Below are 22,525 nucleotides of genomic sequence, written 5' to 3' on the forward strand. Positions count from 1 at the left end.
TAAGGTTATTGACGTAATAAAGCATGATAATCGAAAGATGACGTCCCTCCCCGAGATACAGCAGGTATTCTTCGATCACTACAGGAACTTGTACGCTAAACAAGAGGCACCTCAAGATGAATACCAGCAATACCTGAATCTCCCCCTTCCCGTCCTGTCGGACAGGGAGCGCCAGTGCTTGATGTCGCCCATCACAGAAGAGGAAATAAGTAGGACGCTGGCTCAGTGTAATCGTGATTCCAGTCCTGGGGCAGATGGATTATCGTATGCATTCTATCAAAAGTATTGGGATATAGTCGGGAAGGACATGCTTGCCCTCTATAATGAACTATTACGATCTCCAAACTTTCTACAAAATGGGGGTCACGTGATATTTCTTCCAAAATCTGGAGACGCCACAGATGAAACACACTATAAGCCCATAACCTTGTTAAATACCGACTTAAAATTGTTCACCAAACTTTTAGTGCAGCGCCTGCGCAATCTCTTTGCTGATATAATTAGTCCGTTTCAAGCAGTGCTCAATAAAGAAAAGAATGTGTATTATGCACTTACGAAGATCCGAGATGTAGTAGGATACTTTCTTTTTGCTAGAAAACCGACCTGTCTTGTGTCATTGGACTTTGAAAATGCCTTTGATCGCTTATTACATGATTATCTTTTTGCAGTGCTCAGCGCATATAAATTTCCGCTTAGCTTCCTTAATATTATCCAGCAACTGTATAGCACGGCGACAGCTCGACTACAGATAAATGGTTTTCTCACTCAGTCCATTTCACTAAACAGCGGAGTACGCCAGGGTTGTCCAATGTCCATGTTTCTTTTTGGGCTTGCTCTTGAACCTCTCTTATATAAGTTGGCTGCGTATATACAACCTCCGCTTCACGACCTGCAAAATCTCTCCGTCACACCCTATGCTGATGATGTGAATATTAGTTGCACGACATTACAACAGTTTCACTATATTATTGCCCAATTACGACAATTCAGTGATATTAGTGGTGAACGTATCAATTTCTGTAAAACAAAAGTGTTGACATTTCATAACTGGAAAATGGATGGCATTCCAGAGCCCTTCTCAACTGTTGAAGTGGTAGATCAAGTTAAAATATTGGGTGTTATATTTTCGAATAGTGACAGTATCTATTATGAAAGAATTTGGGATCCATTACTGAATACTGTGCGTGGGCTGTGTCTCCAACAAAAATTACGCAAATTGGACCTTATCCAACGTATTTGGTATGTAAATAGTTATTTATGTGCAAAATTATGGTATTACGCTCACATATATCCGATATCGGACCTATATCTTAGAAAACTTCATTCTGTTATTGGTTGGTTTATTTGGGCAGGACTTTATTTTCGTGTCACACGTAATACCCTTATTCTACCTTGGAAACAAGAGGGCTTACAGCTCATTTCGATACGTGAGAAATGTAAGGCGTTTTTCTTAACCAACAATTATAAGCAATACCAATTTCCTGACAGTATTACACTTCAGTGGCTTTCGTGCTGGATTGTCTCATTTCCAGCACCCAAACCCCCTAATATGGAATCCCTCAAAGACGCCCTTATGTATATTAAAGAATGCGTACAAGGTTGGTCGTATCTACCTCTCTTGGATCCCACCAATTATTTCAATGTAAAAGTTCTGGGTCAGTACTTACTTGCACATCTGTACAAGGAAATGGTTCCGCACGTTCAGCAAAAGTTTCCAACAAAAAACTGGAAAATGATATGGCATAATGTGCACAATGTCACTCTGTCAACGCAGGTAAGGAGTACCTGGTATATGATTGTGAATGAGCTTGTTCCTACTAATGTTAAATTAAAACGTATTGGAGTACTACAAACGGATATGTGTCAACAGTGTGATCACCCTGATACGATTGAACACAGACTGCAATTCTGTGCTCAAGCACCTGATGTCTGGAGAACGTTAACACGAATGTTAAGTGTCATCTGCCGTTTACATGCAACTGTGTTTGAACCTCAGTATATACTGTTTCCCGACTATCGTTTCTTTCCGATCACCAAACACAATAGTGTCACTAATTGGACAATCACTTTTCTATATTATGGATACGTATCCGTGTGGCAATATGTCTGATTACATTATTTTTCTGAAAAATGGTTGTAAAAGATTTTCTGTACAGTGCGAAAACAAATATTTTGCTCACTACTTACGAATCTTGTATAATGAATATATGCACTGAGATGTTATAAGTTCCTGTAATGTAATCAAATGAAAATTAAAAAAAAAAAAGAAAAAACTGGTCGATCGGTTTGGGTCACTAGCATATCAATCAGAAGTTTATGCGTTCAAACCCTGTAGGAAGTATTCGTTTTGTTTTGTTTTTTCTTAAAAGTGAGTTCCCACTTTCATCAGAAGATTGAGAACATTTCTTTGAATAAATCTTTGGCAACTACTTTTTTCTCAAATTCGATTAGACGCGATTATTATATGAATGGCAAATCTAAAATCCATAGCTGAGAACAAAATATTAAGTATGTTCAGTATTTCATTATTATCCTTTGATTTATAATGAAAAACTAATTATAAGCATTGACGATTTCAGAAGATTCTCCCCGGGGGATAGTCAATATATGAATGAGAGATAACTAATCAAACATTATTAGTCCACTTTGAAGATGATCGAAGATAACTTATGTCGACAAGGTCTCAAATTCTACGACAGGTCATGCTCTGAAATCATCACCGTTTGAAAGTTTTCTTAACAAATAGAATATTATATTTATTTCTCGTTCTACGTTTTGAAATGGAAAAATCATAATTTTAAAAAGAATTATAATAAGATAAGCATAAAGATTTATAGAACTAATAAAGTAAATATTCTTGTGTAAGTTATCTATTTCTAATCGGATTAAAACTCGAATATTCGTTTGCATCGCCCTTTGAAGTAAATCATCTCTCTATATAATTCTTACTGGAAAGTATGTTTAACTCCAATTACTTAATCAATATTTTTAATAATATATTTTATTGTAATACTTTTACTATTCAATGCTGTATACACTTCATTTTCCAAAGCAAAACCTCGCAAATTTATAGTGGACTAGTAACTATTATCAAATAAATAATCATTTAGTTTACGTAAATACTGCATCACCCGATTTGAAACTTCGTACTTAAAAAATAAAAATAAATAAATAAATAATTAATTAATTAATAATAATAATAATAATAATAAAATCATAGCCATATCTTTATCAGAATTTCAGGCTTAGTCAATAAATGAATTCAACGGTTTCTCTATTCGGGGTTCTATTTAATCGAATCCGACAGAAATACGAAGAGGAACTTCGAGAACAGGTAAAAAAAAGTTGCTTTGGTGGTATCTTTTGGTATCTTTGGTATCTTTGGTGGTTGCTTTGGTATCTTTTAAGAGTTCTTCACAATTTACAGACAAATACTTTAGACACATTTTCTTTTCTTTAACTTAACTGATTCATCGAACTTATCTAAGTAACTTGTCTCTAATTTCTACTCGGTTATACACGTTTTACAATCTTCTCCACGAATCTTGAACGACAGGAACACGAATACGAAAACATCTAGGACAATTCAAATTGCAACCTTCACCACCAGGAATTGAACCCGAGATCCCGTACATCCAAAGCGCACGTGCTAGCTACTAGACCAACGAGAAGAGCTAACTGTATTGTGTAGTGTCTGAAGTTTACGCCTATTTCGCCCTGATATAATATGTCTATTAAAGTTTTTATTTTTTTACCGTGTTCGCTACTTTGAGGAATCAGATATTTGTTATTCATATGGGGTCTATTAAGTATTCATCGATAAATATTATATAAATTATCAGAATTATTCATGCTCTTGCATGGAAATTCACTGGTGCATGCACAGTAGACAGACAGTGTAATTGGAAGGTGAGATCAACAGAGATGATATATTTCGCCGACATTATTTAATAGCTATGTAGAAGAGATAGCGAAAAGGAATCTACATAATGAAGATGGAATTTCGGTAGGAGATAGAATGATGATGTGTATACGGTTTGGGATTTATAAGGTTGTTATTGCAGAATAGAAAATTTGAGAAAGGCTTGTGAAGAATATGGGATGAAAATAAATGTTAGAAAGACAAAATCCATGGTGATTGAAACGAAGCGATCGGTGTCAAATATAGAAGTAGGAGCGGAAAAAAAGAACAGGTGACTAGTTTTCGATATCTGAGTAGTATTATTAGTGATGATATGACATGCGAACGTGAAATAAAAGCAAGGATAGAAATGGTGAAAGAATTCTTTAGGATGAAAAAAATACTATTTTGTGGGACCTTGAATTAGAGTTGAAAAAAGACTCATAAAATGCTTCGTGTACTGTATTTTACTGTACTTATAGGACAGAAACATGGACATTACACAAAAATGATGAGAAACAATTAAAGGCTTTCGAAATATGTGCGTGTAGAAGAATGGGGAGAAATAGCTGGGTCGAGAGGAAAACAAATGAGAGGGTGTTAGAAATGGAAGAAGAAAAATATTATTCAAAAGAGAAAGAGAAACTGGTTGGGATATTGCTTAAGAAGGAACTGTATCATGAGGGATATGCTAGAGGGTATGGTGGTAGGAAAGAGAGCGAGGGGACGGATTAGACTATATAGGAACAAAATTAGGCTATTGACGATATCTAAACAGAAAAATCGTATGTGAAGATGGAGAGGTTAATAGAAGATCGTGGAGCATGGTAGCTTCTCAGCTGCGGTAAGTGATCCACTGGTCATGGCGGAATACTACTGATATAATGATGCTGATGATACACGGTAGAAACAGAAAGATCCACTTTACTGTCATTGCTAATACGAATCACAATGCGAATTTCTACAGGCTGCCAAAATACCTCGCTCTAAAGACTGTAGAAAACTATCTGTTACTATGCGAGGGGAAATCATAGGTCGAGCAACAATGGGACAAATTGCCATTCAGACAGCTAGAAGCATGGGCTATGACGAGAAAACTGTGAAGAAATTGATTTAGCGGTATGAAGAAGGTGGTGAATATTTTACATCTCGCCCAAGAAGTAGGAGACCAATACTACTACTACTACTACTACTACTACTACTACTACTACTACTAATAATAATAATAATAATAATAATCTCAGGAATTTATATTTATTTCCAGCAAGAGTTTTGCATACCCTCCTAGTGTAGTATTATGTTTTTAAACGGTCATTATAAAATTGTCATGCTTAATTTTAAAAGTCATTATAAGTGGTGCTTTATTTATTTATTTCACAATTCATTTCTGCCAGTAGCTTTCGCCCCCTTACTCCCTCTTCATGCTTACTCAGGAGGAAGCTTCGCGTCCCCAGGTTGGGAACCACTGCTTTCCATTAAGAAATTCTGACAGCCTGTTATAAATTTGCATTCTGACTAGTACCAGTAAACTGCATGCTTCTGTTTCTACTGCGCATGCTCCTGTGAATTTCCATGGAAGATCATGAACAATTCTGATAATTTATATAATATTTATGGACGAATATGTAATACAACATATATCAATAAGATATATCATTCCTCAAAGTAACGAATACGAACATTAAAAATCAATAGACATATACAGCAGGCTGAAATAGGTATCACTTCAGACACTACAGAATACATTTCACTCGCTCTTCCCTCTGGTCTAGTGGGTAGCACGTGCGTCTTGAATGTATGGGATAGCGGGTTCTATTCCCGGTGGGAGAAGTTAGGAATTTTAACTGTCCTACCTAGGTAGATGTTCTTGTCATTCAGGGTTAATGGAAATGATTGTAAAACGTGTATAACCAAGCAGAAAATAGAGACAAGTTACTCAGATACGTTCGATGAATCAGTTAACTTAAAGAAAAGGAAAAAGTCTTTAAGTCACTTGTCTGTAAATTATAAAGAACTCTTAAAGGTTACTTCCAATCCCCAAAAACAAACATTTTTCTTTTACCTGTTCTCAAAGTTTCTCTTTGTATTTCTATCGGATTCGATTAAATAGGACTTCGAATAAAGACTACGTTGAATTTTATTGACTAAGCCTGAAATTCTGATGAAGATATGGCTATGATATTATTATTATTATTATTATTATTATTATTAGTAGTAGTAGTAGTAGTAGTAGTAGTAATAGTAGTAGTAGTATTTAAATTACGAAGTTTCAAATCAAGCGATGTAGTATTTACGTAAACTAAATGATAATTTATTTGACAATATTCACTAGTTCACTACAAATTTGCGAGGTTTTGCTTTGGGAAATGAAGTGTATACAGCATTGAATAGTAAAAGTATTACAATAAGAATATATTATTAAAAATATTGATTAAGTAATTGGAGTTAAACATACTTTCCAGTAAGAATTATATAGAGAGATGATTTACTTCAAAGTGCGATGCAAACGAATATTCGAGTTTTCATCCGATTAGAAATCGATAACTTACACAAGAATATTTACTTTATTAGTTCTATTATCTTTATGCTTATCGTATATAATTATCTTTAAAATTATGATTTTTCCATTTCAAAACGTAGAACGAGAAATAAATGTAATATTCTATTTGTTAAGAAAACTTTCAAACGGTGATGATTTTAGAGCATGACCTGTCGTAGAATTTGAGACCTTGTCGACATAAGTTATCTTCGATCATGTTCAAAGTGGACTAATAATGTTTGATTAGTTTTCTCTCATTCATATATTGACTATCCCCCGGGGAGAATCTTCTGAAATCGTCAATGCTTATAATTAGTTTTTCATTATAAATCAAAGGATAATAATGAAATATTGAACATATTTAATATTTTGTTCTCAGCTATGGATTTTAGATTTGCCATTCATATAATGTTCGCGTCTAATCGAATTTGAGAAAAAAGTAGTTGCCAAAGATTTATTCAAAGAAATGTTCTCAATCTTTTGATGAAAGTGGGAACTCACTTTTAAGAAAGAAAGAAAAAAAAACAAAACAAAACGAAACGAATACTTCCTACAGGGTTTGAACACATAAATTTCTGATTGATAGGCTAGTGACCCAAACCGATCGATCAGTTCGTATGTCTTCACTAAGCATCTTTTGACTCTTATATAAAGTGGTTTCCTGCTCCACACTTTTTTTGTTTATGTCGATACGACTATAAGTTTGTGGTGAATATCTACTCTTGCAATGCATAAAAGTCTTTTTCTTATAAATTATATTCAATTTTATGTCCTAATAACTTACATACAACAAGTTTAATAAGTGAAATGATTGGGGTTGGAGTGATCGTAAATATTTTCATAGTTAGGAGCTTGGATATGCAAACCCGCTTAACGTGGGGATTTAATTGTGTGAAAGTTTTTACACTTTGCGCATATCTATATATGTTAGAGACAATAACAGAATGTATTTTCTGAAACATAAACAGCGGACACTGTGTTGCAATATCCCACCTATCAAACCTTGCATTTTCCGAAAACACTCACTGTTTACAAATGTGAATTTTTGCAGCCGTTTAAATATTTATTCGTAGTATTTTTTTAATATTATGTTTTGCAGTGTAATTTAATACAATGTATTATAATAGTGTCGTTGTGGTTAATTGTACATATTACCTGCAGGAAAAGTAGTTCATATCTGTGATATAAGAGTGGGAAAATATTTCAGGCTTCCTGCACATTTATTCTTGTACTCACAATGGAGACTACAATTTACTAGGTAATTTACAAATGTGAATATTGTTGTAGATTGTTTAAATTTTTTCATAGCATTTGAGTGAACACTAATTTTGTACTATAATGTAGTACAGTGGATTATAATAGAAACCTTGGGCATAGTTGTAAATATTACCTGCAGCAAGACTTCTTGAAATATTTCATATTTACTGGACAATTTCTTGCAGTCTACCTGCATCTCTCGTCTTGTATTTTCAATGAAGACTACAATTTGTAGGTAATTTACAAATATGATTTTGTCAAGGCTTTTTAAACATTAGTTCATAACATTTTATTGAACACTAGTCTTTGCACTGTAACGTAGTACACTGTATTATAATGGTGTCCTTTGATACAAATGTACTTATTGGGCAGCAAGACTTCTTAAAATGTTTATATATACTGCGCAATTACATACAGTCTTCCTGTATCTTTACTCTTACATTTTCAATGAAGACAATTATTTACTAGGGAATTTAGAATATGAATATTATTGGAGGCTTTTCAAAAATTGTCAAAAGGTGCGTCTATATATATATAAATGTGTGTGTATATGCATGTATCTAAACGACTAGTATATAAAAGGGAGATTGTTTGCAATTATTTCCGGTTTGAAGCGCACACTATTCTCGCAAGACAAAATGTATTTTTTTCTCGTTTGGATGCTATATCTTGGAAATGATGCTCAATGTTTTTTCCAAAATGTTTTGGGGTGTACACTGCCTCCTTGGGGCTTTTAGAGTGCCCCCGCAGGAGACCAAATAATACGTGCATAATAGAATGATAAATAGAATATTATAAGCAGTGCCCTGGGAATACTTACATCAGGAACATTGTTTCTGAAAGAAACACTGGTGATGCCCCATCTCTAAAGCTACATATGTTTCTTTTTAAATAGTTGAGTATCGTCTCGAAACCTCACATGAACATACTGCCTAGTTTCGAGACCATCTCAACAGTTAGCGTATAAATATATACTTTCAGTCTATGTCTGTAATAACGAAAATATTTTGTTCACGCAATACCAACAGAAACTATTTTGGTAAAACGAAACAACGGTGATAAGAAAAAGAGGAAAGATAAAACAAGGTTGGCCTGGGAATCGAACCCAGACCTGCAACTTAGAAAGCACACGCTTTACCGCGTAGCTAACTTACTACGTTGAATTCTGTTTGTTCTATTCTCCTCAACATACCACATAAGAGGCCAAATGAAGGCAATTCAAAAATGTGGCAATTTTGCATTCAAGATGGCGACTTGTCCAATGATTTGTTTCTTCACTTAAACTGAACTACGTCCTTAATAACATAGCGAAACCTGGCTTACCTGCCGTGAGCACAACTTACAATTTTCATGGTTACAAATTTTTGAGCCGCCATATCGAATCGAAGATGACGACTTTTCCAACATGTCCGATTTTTCCCCTCACTTAGGCTGTAATCTACACACTTGAACGAAATTTCGTGATTCCACCATATCTACAAGTTGTCTAGAATTAGACGCCCCCTTATAACATTCCTAGCACTTTCTTACACCGAAGATGACTATTTTTTCAAGTTTAAGGGCGGATTCGCAAACTACGCATCAGAATAAAAATCACCTCGGAACTTCAACGTCCTAGGCACAGCCATTACAAATTTCACATTTTTTCGATTTGCGCCGCCAAACCAAAACGAATTTTAATGCTCTTTTCTCTTACATAAACTATGTTCCTATCTTCACTGTCTGACAAAATATGATGTTTCTATGATCTGCGGAACTACTCTAAAAACCAGCATTTTGAAACGACGAAAAATTTCGACACTTCATTTACATGGAAAATGTCGCCTTTTTCAAGATATCGGAATTTTCCCATTACTCACATCACATGACGAACAAGTATGCAAAATTTGGTGTTTGTATGTTATGCGGAAATATACAAACAAATAACTGTGATTCCGACTTTAGAGGTATATAATTCATATTTTTTATCTTGGTGTGCTGACATTTAAGAACCGAAGTTATGATTTATTTCAACTCTTTATTTGTCAGAGCAAAATTACAATTTGTATGAAGAAATGCATTATATGATTTGTTAATATTAGATAAGAAGATTACACAACACAAATGAACTAAGCAGTTAAACAATCATCGCGACCGTATTGACGTCTATGACTGACTAATTCTAAATTTATTTGCTCGTAAACTCATAATAAATTTTCATCTCGTTTTCAAAATTGTTTCACAATATGTTTATCCTAATCATAATTTAGTCGTCATCTTTCTCCATTTAGTTCCTATATTAATACAGTGGAAATCAATATTAGGATACAAAGAAGAAAGCGTCTCTACTAGTTGTATCAGCTGCATTCCTCAAGGTAGTATTTTCTTCAAGCAATTACATGCTTTAACTATTAGATACTCAGAGAGTTTCCATAGGATGTCCATATTGGGTCACTACATGCACTTCGTATATCTTTTGCTTTGAGGTGAAGAAAACAAGAAGGTATTTTGTCAGTGATGGCATGCTCTTGAAGCTTGCTGGTTGTGATCACAGAATAAAGCGGAAAGCTAGAGAGAGAGAGAGAGAGAGAGAGAGAGAGAGACAGAGAGAGAGATTTGATTGATAGGTAGATATTACTCTCTTAGGAAGCAAACTATACAAGGTAGACAAAACCATTTTTTTTACTGGATACCACAAATGGCAAGTAGAGAACTATACAGCATCCTAGTAGAAGGTGGTATGACAAAATTAGGCAATACTGTGAATATCTTGGAAACAAGTTATCCAAGATAGACGGTTATCGAAGAGTATCGGAAAGACTTTAATCCAGCAATAGATCGACAATTGTTGATAATTTTATGCATGCGTTTTTAATATAAATAACCTTCAGTACACACTCATGTGAACCCATTCCTCATTCTTGATATCCGAGAATTTGAGGTTAAGAAATAAAAGCTATACCTTGTTCATGTTTTATTCTATCACATCAATTATATGATTATCTGATCATATGTTTTAGCCCTGTAAGTGTAAGAATTTCTAAAAACAAAGATAATTAAACTAACATTTACCGTTCCTGGGTATAACTGAGTAAAATATACTGTTATGGGCGATATGACGATGATTAAATAAATTTAAGAATCAATTTAGGATACACCACTTAGTGACGTCAATAACCTCTAACTAACGAGGCACTCGAGGGAGAACATAATTATGTTAAGTACTAGGAGAACAATTCACCAAAATCTTCATAAGCTTGGAAAATTCTATAAAGTCAGACTTATGTATCACATAAGTTGCCTGCATTGAGCACCAGTTCTATTATCAATTTTGGGATTTACTCTGTAGTTCTACCTTAGCTTCAGAATGCGACATGATAAAATATAAGTATTTCTTTATTCTCTCATGAGGGAAAGGGAAAATTTGTCTAAACAGATTGCTGGCATGTGATGAAAATTGGGTTCTTTATAGTTCTATTGCACCTTCACTATTGGTTGGGATTACGCGGACCAGCTCGAAACCAACTAAAACCATCACGAAAAAAGTCGAGCAGTGTGTTTAGTGGAATTTTTGTGATATCAAGCGTCAAGCTTCTGCCGCCTGACTAGACGATTAATGTAAATGAAACATATGTATTGAAGATTTAAAATGTAGAGCTAGTGCTTGTGAATCACAGATGTGTGAAGTGTGTTATTCTGCATCAGGACAACGCTGAATCAGATGTCTCTAAGGACATCCGTGTTATTATTTGACTTATCGGACTTAGTTCGATTATTCTAATGGATTCTCCATATTTCTCGTACATTGCATCTTCTTGCTACTGTTTCTTTGGTTCGTTAGAAAATCATCCATAGGGACGACAGTTTCGCAGCATCGACGAGTAGACCCATAGATTAAAAAAAAAACTTCTACGATTGACGTTCCGCTAAGATCTACAAAAGCAGGATCCAAAGTCTGTTCAGGTGTTAGAAAGAAGATGTCGCTGATGGGGACCATTTCTAATTTTTCAATCATATTAGCGCTTTTCATGTTGTAGGATCAAAAGCCGACATAATGGTTTAAATTTTATATAGTATTAGCAGAAGTCACCGTTCTACGCACAAGGAGAATAAGATTTAATATATATACTACATTTGTACCTTCATCTTTTACTTGAAGTACAGTATTGGCAAACTTCTGCTGGGACAAGTAATTGCATCCAGTGTAGCATAGGCTCTACTCAGCATTAATTCCTTTATCTCTATTTTTGTGTCTAATATCAAAAAGCGCAAAAAGAATAAAAATAAAATAAAATAGAAAAAGAAAGAAAGAAAGAGCGGAAAAGCGCGTTAAGTAGTTTTAAATGAAAAGTATAAATACCAAATTGTACTGTAATTCATTTTAAAGTAATATACGTTTATACTGATTTTATTAATCAAACTTAGCGAATTATCTCTAACGTCTACTTTTTTTAATATATAGATGAATGGAGTTTACACCATTCTGCTAGCTGTTTGTGTTATAGAGTTTGCTAACAGCAAAATTAATCACGAGCATGATTCTGCGTGGGAGCAATTTAAGGTACGTTTTCTTTTATACCATGGAATTGCTTGTCTTCGTCATTTAGCGTCCACACCTTGTATCAAACTATACCCATTATAGGTAACATGGCTTCATAAGATGTAAAGAATCAAAAGAAATATTGCTCTGTGAAAATCCACTTCATGAAGTTCATTATCTTTTCACATATCTATTACAATGTTAATTTAATTATGCTCTTCAATCCGTAGGCTATAAAATATTTAACATTGATCCTTTTGGGAAACTTCTGCAAGATAAATTACACTTTGCTTCCAATATTTTATACTCTATTACATTTTTACAGGGATATTGTATATTTGATACACTAGGCGTTAGGTACCGTACTAGTACATTCTTACTTCCTATAATTTTGGTTGTAATTACCCATTAAGAAGTTTTAAAAAGAAAATTAAGAACAAACAAGGAAATTCATAAAATATATTTTATAACAGCAGGCACTAAACAACGCGATGTTCCATCTTTATATCAATGCTATCTTTTCTATAATCTGTAGGTCAAGTAAGATGGATAGTAATCGCAACTGAATGGAATTCAAGAGATAAAAATGGGAGGAAATAATTCACACACACACACACACACACACACACACACACAAAAAAAAAACACATACTCATCTCCCATGGGACCAAACCATGTCTTTCTCATCAGTGGTGGATATTTTACTATAGAATTATACTTTGACAGTCTAAACTGCATATAAACTTTCATTGATTTGAATATTATTTCAATACAAACTTATACTGATATCCTAAACTTAAGGGAATAATAATTTCGAAAATTAATCCTTCATAACATGTTGATTCTATGAATGTAAGTCTGACTGAAAAGACAAACATACCAGCCGGTTTGAGAAAACATGTGCCCTCTGTGACAGTGATTGATGAACGTCTGTAGTGGCAGAAACAAGTAGTTAATTAATTGTAGTTTTAGAAGTGTGCAGTGCATATCGTCCATAGTGAACGTGTTCTAGGAGCTCACCATGACCTTAGAACACATTTTACTGGTGTAAAGGGTGGTCTTCATGGATAACTTAGAAGTGGGACAAAGTCAATAGGATGTGGTTATTGACTTGAATATTCCTCGCGGTCTTGTGTTGTGGCTGTGTACTGCGATAACATTCAAAGACAGTATGGTGTAGATCAGCAACCTGCAAGAAAGTCGCGTGAGGATCGTTACTTGGTCTCTAATGCCCAAGGAAGGCCAACGAGCAAAGTATGTGCACCAGGAGCCACTTGATGCTGCCAATGGGATCCACGCATCACGTGAAACTGCTTACCGATGGATATACGAATTCATATTGTATGCACGGTGACCCTCTAAATTCGTTCTCCTCGCAAAACAGCAGTGTCATGCAAGCCTATAATTGAGTACAACCCACAATGAATGAATAAGAGAATAGTGGGTAGCGCCCACTTCACTGTCAAGTCACGATTCAGTTTGGACTCTTGAAGAGTGATTTTCACCATCTTTTCGTTTGGAGAGATGCTACTACGAGGAAAATCCTACTACCACCAAAATGTTGTTGAAAAAGACAGGTATAGAAACTTTAGAGTCATGGTAAGAAATGGCATCGTATTAGGGGTCTGTACAGCACTTCACGTGTTGCAACAGCGGAGGAAACAATTGAAATATATTGGGACATCATCCTCGAACAGTATATACGATTGCTCCGTTGTGCATAGATCTTGAATTTCGTGTTATGTACGATGATACAGGTACACATAGAATACAGTTAATGGAGGATTACCTGCAGCATGAAGACAACATAGTGCCACAGAGAAGGGATTGTAATTTTAAAATTACACTATGGTGAATTGCTGATTTGCGCAGGGTGCTCATGCGCGAATGGGGTGCTATATTGCAACAGCTGTTTGGTGGGCTAATATGTGCACGCTGTGTGGCCAGCATAGCTTTTTGTGGCATCTATATCCCGTTTTGAACATCTATTCAAAAAAAAAGGACATATGATGGTCATCGGATAGTGACTCACATGACAAAAGTATGTTCAGTCAGATTTTTCAGTGTTAATGTGTCATTGCAAGCGTTTGTTTTATCTGCAAGCGATTGCAAGATATCTGCTACATGCTTCAGGGCGAACAGAAACATGTTTCTGAATATTGTTTAGGATTGTCGTTATTATCCCATTCCATTAAGTTTCGGACATACGTGTCTTTTTGGAAAATGCGCTGTTGTTTTGTTTAATGATGGACGCTTATATAGTCTTTTGTCCTGCTTAACCATTTATACATTCTTTAACTAAATATCAGATCAGAATACAACATAAATATCATGTTCTGAAAATATCATTCACAGACTTATTTAATGTAAATTTTCAAAGCTGAATTATTTATGTATTTCAGGAAAAGTATGGAAAACGATATACACCTGAAGAAGAACAACACCGGAGAGAAATTTGGGAAGAAAACTTAAAAAGCATAGAGAAACATAATGCTGATGCTGATAAAGGATTGCATTCCTACAGACTTACTATAAATAAATTTGCCGATTTAGTAAGCTATTTTAATATATTTAAAGTTTTACTAAGTTTTAAATGTTCAGTGGTTGATCAAAATTTTAATCTTTTATATATATGTATGAATAAAATTACAGTATGGTTTCTTTGGGTTCAAGTTATTAGTTAAGTTCGTAGTTGAGGATTTTTTATTATTAGATATTACGTAACTTTAGTTTGTTACTAATTCTGCTGAATACACGTATTTAAGGACAAAATTTAACAATGATTCTAACTTCAACTATTTTTGGACAGTTAGTTACACATTTGCTCTAAGGTCGTCAGAATATGATTATTAAACTACTTAAGACGTGATTCACTCAATGAAAGTCCAATGATAACACCCAAAATAAAATAAATCTAAACTTATGTGTTTTCTGAAGACTTTTCAACATTTACCATATATATATATATATATATATATATATATATATATATATATATATATATATATATATATATATATATATATATATATATATTTACAATATTTCTTCTTTTTAAATTGAACATACATCCATTCACAATGGCGTCCTGGCGTATTATATCTTAACTATCTAGAAATCTGTCTGGCCTCAAAACCTAACAACGTAAATGTACAGTTCTGGCCAAAAAGAAAATATATTCCGAACCGGACCATTATCCAAATAACACTTCCATATTTATACAGATAATCGTTGAAAAGTAATGCAATTAATCTAGGCCATAAATTTTTATTGTATCTATCGAACTTAAAAATCAGAGATAATAATTTGTCTTATGTATATTGTCTTCTTACTATTTTATTCTACACGCTCTTTCTCCGAACTGTATTGTGGCTTTGAACTTCTCTCTTGCAGCAATTACTACAGAAAAAAAATTTAGTTATTCGAGCAAACATCGAAGCATAATTTGGACTGGTTGAAATTGGTTTAACAAATGTAACAAATTATTACTTTTCTACACTGGATTGTTAATTCTAGCAAATAATTTACTGTTAAGATTTAGAGGACTTAGTATTTAAATTCTGTTTTAAAATGTCATTTTGTGTACTTTCAATTTTCACTTAAAACAATGCCTATTTGTAAATGTTCGTTCTCGTTTTTAATTAATAGGAATGGAAAGAAATTGTTAAAAATTTTAGAGGCTTTAAGCAATTTCCACGTCATCAAATCAGGAACGACGTTAAATTCTTCTCTCATAATAGCACAAAAAGTCTACCAAAAGAGGTAGGTATGAATCTACTTATAGGGAATAAAGAATGCAGTTTGTACTGTCGGTCTTAAAAGTTAAGTATGATATATAAGTAAAATAATTCGCGATTTTTGTATATCAATCAAAATGGACATACATAAAACAGATATTAGACAAGATATAAAATAACATTCAGAAATGTAATAACCAAAACACTTTATAATGTATGACGTAAGAGACTGCTGTCCTAATAATCATTAATCTATAATACCTGTATATAAGAAACAAGTATACTATTGAGGTCACTTGTAAATAAAATAAACTATTGAAATCACTAGAACACAAGTTCAAAGGATGGTTATATTGTTGGGTTCATGGGGCATTTAGGAGTAGAATCAAGAGATAGATACAAGATTTTAGCTTAGAAATAAACTAAAAGGTGTTCAGTTGTAAGCAAATTGAAAGTATTGACTATGAGTTCACTTTAATTAAGTTCAACTTACTATAGAAATATTTAGAATTGTCACTAATATTTGAGTATATTGTATTGAATGACGAAATATTGTAAAGTTATCGTTTCCCAATACACAATGACATACTAGTTATGCATGGTAATGAATTCAGATGGGAAGACAAATTCAAAAACATTAAAATACGAGTACTTAATTGTTTTATGTAAAGAAAAGAAATTACTTTCTCAATAAGCCTATATCTATGCCCAGAGTTTGAGATTTTCTTTTCTGATTCAGCTCCCAGTCCAAAAATCAGGGGCCTCAATAACACTTATAAAATGTATAATTCAAAGAGTAAAGTTATGGTTTTGGAGCACGATGTGCAGCTCTGAAAACTTTCCCCTCGCTTCGTATGGTCCAGGCTGACTACTTCAACACAAGTGATACTTTCCCAACTGCATTCTAAAATATTTCGTCAGTCTAGAGTGCTTCAAATCCTCTGCGTGAATATTTGATGTCATACATCCAATGGTTAATTGAATTGAATTGAATTGAATTGAATTTCTCTTTATTTCAGCGGGCCAGGTTCAGCTAACCCTTGTCATCATTACAAAGAAAAGAAAGAAAAAATAAAGATACAAGATACAAATAACAACATAACATGATACATTCAATAATACTAAGGATAAACAAAACACAGTAAATGTAAATGTAAAAAAAAAAAAAAACTATACTCATACTGCTAATCCAATTTCATACCAATTTCATACTGTAGTAAACCTTTCATGTGTGCCAATGGTCAGTGGTCTCTGGTCTCTAAATAATAATGTTTGGAGTGATGATTTAAATGAATTATACGGTTTGTCAGAGATTGACTTTGGTAGGGAGTTCCAGATTCTTACTGCCGAAATTGAAAATGCCTTCTCTGTTATTTTTAAAGAATGCCGGGGCATATTTAGTTTATTGCTTCCTCGGGTATTGTAATGGTGAATTTCTGACCTACATGTTAATTTATGATGCAAGTGAGGAGGTGTTTTGTGTGAATTTATTTTGTATAACAAACAACAGTATCGGAGATATCATCTGCGGGACATGGTTAGGATATTGTTTTCATTAAGTATCGGCAGAATATGCTGAGACTTTCTGTAATTGAGTGAGAAGTGTATAGAGTAATTCTGTATTTTCTGAATTGCTCTAGTATTTTGAGTGGAGAGAGAACCACCATATATTGAATGGCAGTAGTCGAACAGAGGAAAAATGAGAGTGTTAACAAGATATAGTCTTGTTTGCGACAAATAGCCTTTTAATTTATAAAGCTGTCGTAAGATGCGCTTAGCTTTAACACACTGTTCAGAAATGTGTTTATTCCAGCTAAGTCCTTGGTCTATTATTAAGCCTAGATCTTTTACAAAGGGAGAAAATGGAATATTGGAATTCACTACAGTTACTTTTAGGTCATCAGGGTTGACTTTGCTCAACTGATGTGATGTTCCCAATACAGTGAAAACATATTTTAATGGGTTAAGTAAAAGACCATTCTTAAGTCACTAGTTGCTAACAGCTAAAAGATCCGTATTAAGTAACTCTATTGTGTCCATAATTTTTTCAGGCGTACTACTGATGAAGATCTGTATATTATCCGCATAGAAGTGAACTGATGAATGTTTTATGACTGTAGAAAGATTTGCTGAAAAGAGTGAAAATAATAGGGGACTAATATTGAACCTTGCGGAACTCCTGCCTTTATCAGGGATGGAGTAGATACCTGAGTCTTTTCTCCTCTTAGTATTATTTGTTGCTGTCTACAAGAGAGATAGCTATGGAACCATTTAATAACTGATTCCGAGAAATTGTAATATTTCATTTTGGCCAGAAGGAGTTCATGATTTACCAGATCGAAAGCCTTCGAAAGATCCAATAAGACCAAAACTGTTACCATTGAATTTTCTATTGAATTCAAAATTGAATCTGTAATTTCTAAAAGGGCTGTGGTTGTGCTATGTTCTTTACGGAAGCCGAATTGAGTAACAGGGAATGTTTCATTTTTATTGATATAAGTTGTTAATTGCTGAAATGCTACCTTTTCTAGTACTTTGGAGATATTTGGAAGTATACTAATGGGACGAAGTTCATCAAGCGACTATACAACTGTCTTCTTGGGCAGTGGACCCACCTTCGCCCGCTTCCACAATTCTGGAAAACAACCTTGAGTTAATGAGTAATTTCAAACGCACATGTGTTGGACTTAATACTGTGTATTGCAGTTTTAACTTCTGTTTCGTTTACAGTGTGAAACTTAAACGTTTCAATATTGCTATTTAGTTTACGCGATGAAAGCCAATGCGTTTGTTAATCAAGTACTTCAGTGCTTGTCTCAGACATTTTATAGACACTTGTGAAATGTGAATTTATAGCTTCAATGTCATTTACATCATCCAGGAGAATCAAGCATGAATCGCTTTTACCTACACCAAGATCACGCAAAGTTTTCCATATGTTACGTGCATCATTGGTAGATCTCATACGATCAGAAAAATACACAGTCTTTTCTTGTCGAACAACAGTAGTTGTGAAGTTACGCAAGCGTCTGTAATCCTCCCAATGCAACCGATTCTTCGTTCTTTTATATTTTCTGTAAGCGCGGTCACGCAACTTCATTAAAAGTTTTGTGTTACTTGAGATAAAGGGAAGAGTGTTGTTAGATAACCTTTTTGTTTTGAGCGGTGCATGGTTATCAAAAATATCGACTATAGACTTTTGCAAAAATTAAACTTTATTACCTATTGTTTTCATTTGAATAATCTTATCCCAGTTGTAATTTTGTGCATCATGATAAAACGATTCGGTATTAAATGAAGCGTAAGTACGACACTGAATTACTTTACTGGGAGTTTTGAATACTGTATGAAGCTTGATAGTGACGTGAATTACGCTGTGGTCTGATGTTCCAATGGGTAGACTAACTCCAAACGAGTATATCGGTTCCGTGTTGTCAGTAACAATTAAAACTAGCAAAGACTCGGTAGTTTCAGTGACTCTCGTGGGTTCATTTATTAACTGTGTGAAAACCAACATGTCAATAATAGATTTCAAGTAAATAGTTTCTTGTATATCTGGGGAGAGTTGATCGCAATTGAAGTCACCAACAATGAATATTTGGTCGACTTGTGGATATAGATTCATCTTCGATCGCTGACAATTCCCTATACGGTATGCTGAGAGATCTATATACAGCAGTAATACCAATTGACAAGTGGTTCACATTAACAACAAGATTTAAAATTTCTTATCTTGATAAACCTCGTTAGATTGAAAGTCAACAACTTTCACTTTAATATGTTTTAAGTAGTAAATCAGCATTCCTCCACCCCTCCCTTTGTCACTGCGAATGATTGAATATCCTGGAATCTCAATTTGCCTAGTACTTATAGAATCGTCCAACCATGTTTCCGATATAATCAAAATGGAACATTTCGTGGAGGCAGCGAGTAGCCATACTTCGTCAATTTTAGGAAAAAGAGAACGGACATTTGCATGCATAATCTTAAAATTTGACGAAGCAGCAGATTGAGTAAGGATCTGAAACCCCGCATTGTTTATGTCTGTACTACCCATATTCAAATACAAAGGTTATAACTAAAATGTATGTAAAAACACCATTAAAGTAGTAATTGAGCCCTGACGAAACTGAAAGCTTACATTGACACACATGATATGATGACTGCCTTTTCTACCAAAAATATAAAATAAAATACCATAGAACATAGATGACTGAACTTACAGTAAAGAAGAAATAACAGTATGGGGTAAAATCGCCTTATAAATGCAGTTCTAACATACGCGTTTTTGTATTTATCACTTAACGCACACTTAATAAAACAGTGCTTAAAATTTAGCATTTTCTGGCTTGTTAACTTCATCGCGTCCAGTTGATATTTGTAACGTGATGAGTAAGTAACTTGCAAGATTGGTACAAGTTCAACTTTTATATCCACTAATATATTACAAATTTGTTAACTCACGGTACGCAGATAACAAAAGAGCAAAATTGATTTCGACTTACCATAGTTGTCCTTTAAAGTATAAAATACATTTCTAACATAGAACAGAACAGATAACTGTACATAAATACACTTTTGCACTACCTGCATGTTACACACTTTTGCACTACACACAAGATCATCATTCTCACACTGTAGAGTGCAAACTTTACAGCTCCTGTAATTAAGAAGCGTTCGTAACGTAGTTCTTTTTGTCATTGATGATGACAACAATTTTTCCGTCTCTTGTATACACATGCTTGGGGCCAAACTTCTTAAGTGCCTTTTGCAGTATCTGCAATCGTGAACTACATAAATCTCCTTATCACAATTCCAGAGTTCTTTAGCTTCCGTTTCTGATTAAACACTTCAGCCCGTGAGCGATAACTAACAAATTTAACAATAGTTGGCCGTGTACTACCAGGCTTCTTCTGTCCTACTCTATGAGAACGGCAAATGCCCCTTGTACTTAAATTTACACCCAGTCTCTTTTAATCTAGATTAAACACATTTTTTCTAACTAAAGGAAAAAGCACAGGCACGCATAGCATAGAATAATGCGATATAATGAACAATACTCGTATTCATCAGAATTACATTTATTTGAAGTTCATGGTAAATTGGAAACTCCATAGAAGTTTGCGATTCCTTGAGGATACTTACACAGAGGATTTCGATTCTGTGAACGATAATATAATTACTCGTTTGAATTGAAGTAAATATCAAATTCAATTTACAAATATCAAAGAAAAATTTTGAAACGATGTAAAATCTACGGAAATCCGAAAGTTGGAAAATTAAATTTGCAACCTTGATGCTGAAAATAGGTTCTATATAGTATCACCTCTAGAGGCTTTCATCTGGCAAGTTATTCTCAGCACTAAGTTGTAAATTTAATATTCCTTCCGATTTCTGAATTTCAGAAGAACTTGAGATTGTTCAAATTTCTATACTTTTTCTGGCCCACCAAAGTAATAAATATGAGAACTTGGCTCCTTTCTCTCACATTTATGTTTTTGGTGGGAGTAGTTTAAATTTCAACTGGCCACGCAATTCACATGTATTCATTTTCAGTGAAAACTTATCTTCTTTGGTACGGTTCTCAGGTTACATTTTAAATTATAGTAAGTCTATAGCAATGAAGTTTACTACTTACAAATAAATTGATTTTAGTTAAATTTGGTTTACATACTATTGCATTTGTCTTAAGTAGATAAGAATACTAAACTGATTTGTTCAAGTGATGTTGGTTGCAGACTAAATCTTGTAACACACACACTTGTAACAACAATGCACTTTCTTTTATTCGTTTACTTTTATTAATTTTTGTGGTAGGTTGATTGGAGAAAGGAAGGCTATGTTACACCCGTTAAAAACCAAGGTTTATGTGGTTCTTGTTGGGCATTTTCTGCAACTGGTTCCTTAGAGGGACAACATTTTAAAGCAACAGGAAAGCTCATTTCTCTTAGGTACATATTTAAACTCATATTTCTTTCAACTTCTCACTTTCCAATTAATGACCCTTTTATAGTTTATTGTAATTTGGATGTGTTTGTTATAATTCTGACATTAAGGTCGCATTATGTTTTTTTTTGTAAGTATCCATAGTTTTTCCTACATTTTTATAGTAATATTAATTTCTTTCTAATTCACATTCAAGTCAAAATGCTCTCTAATACGTTTTTTATTGATAATTATCGTTCTTTTTTTAAATACAATTTACTACATTAGAGAGGTATACCCACAATCACTTCTGCCGATGTGTTTGCTAATCTAAATTATTTGTTTTAGGACAAGTTTCATACAATTGAGGAACACATGTTTATTCTTTAAATTTGCATCTAATCTCGTCATGATTGATAATATTATCATTTTATAGAGAGTTACAATGTTTTGTTTGTACATATGTTTGGGCCCTTTCAATGATTAACAAGAAAGTATGTTATGCGGTTGTTTGCAGCATTTATAATCTTTTATACCTTTGCATTGCAGTGCTACTTATTATTGTAACTATATAGCATATAACTCTGTACTTTTAAGGGCTAACGAAAGATATGAAATATTTTAATAGAAAGAATGGAAATGAAAAT

General features: G+C 33.8%; 1 protein-coding gene across 3 annotated transcripts in view; it reads left to right on the top strand.

Annotated features, from left to right (window-relative positions):
• LOC145668544 (cathepsin L-like peptidase) overlaps positions 1–22,525 on the top strand; it is a 236,802-nt gene that overhangs the window by 175,808 nt on the left and 38,469 nt on the right. For all 3 annotated transcript variants that reach the window (XR_014128038.1, XM_081736529.1, XM_081736530.1), the window contains exons 2-5: positions 12,139–12,237; positions 14,619–14,768; positions 15,865–15,978; positions 21,771–21,904. Coding sequence is in view for 2 of the 3 variants with exons in the window: in XM_081736529.1 (XP_081592655.1) it covers positions 12,139–12,237; positions 14,619–14,768; positions 15,865–15,978; positions 21,771–21,904 (497 nt within the window). In the remaining variant the exon portion in view is untranslated. The remainder of the gene's footprint in view (positions 1–12,138; positions 12,238–14,618; positions 14,769–15,864; positions 15,979–21,770; positions 21,905–22,525) is intronic.

The sequence above is a fragment of the Thermobia domestica genome, chromosome 13 (assembly GCF_964235325.1).
Source record: "Thermobia domestica chromosome 13, izTheDome1.hap1.1, whole genome shotgun sequence".
Lineage (NCBI taxonomy): Eukaryota > Metazoa > Arthropoda > Insecta > Zygentoma > Lepismatidae > Thermobia > Thermobia domestica.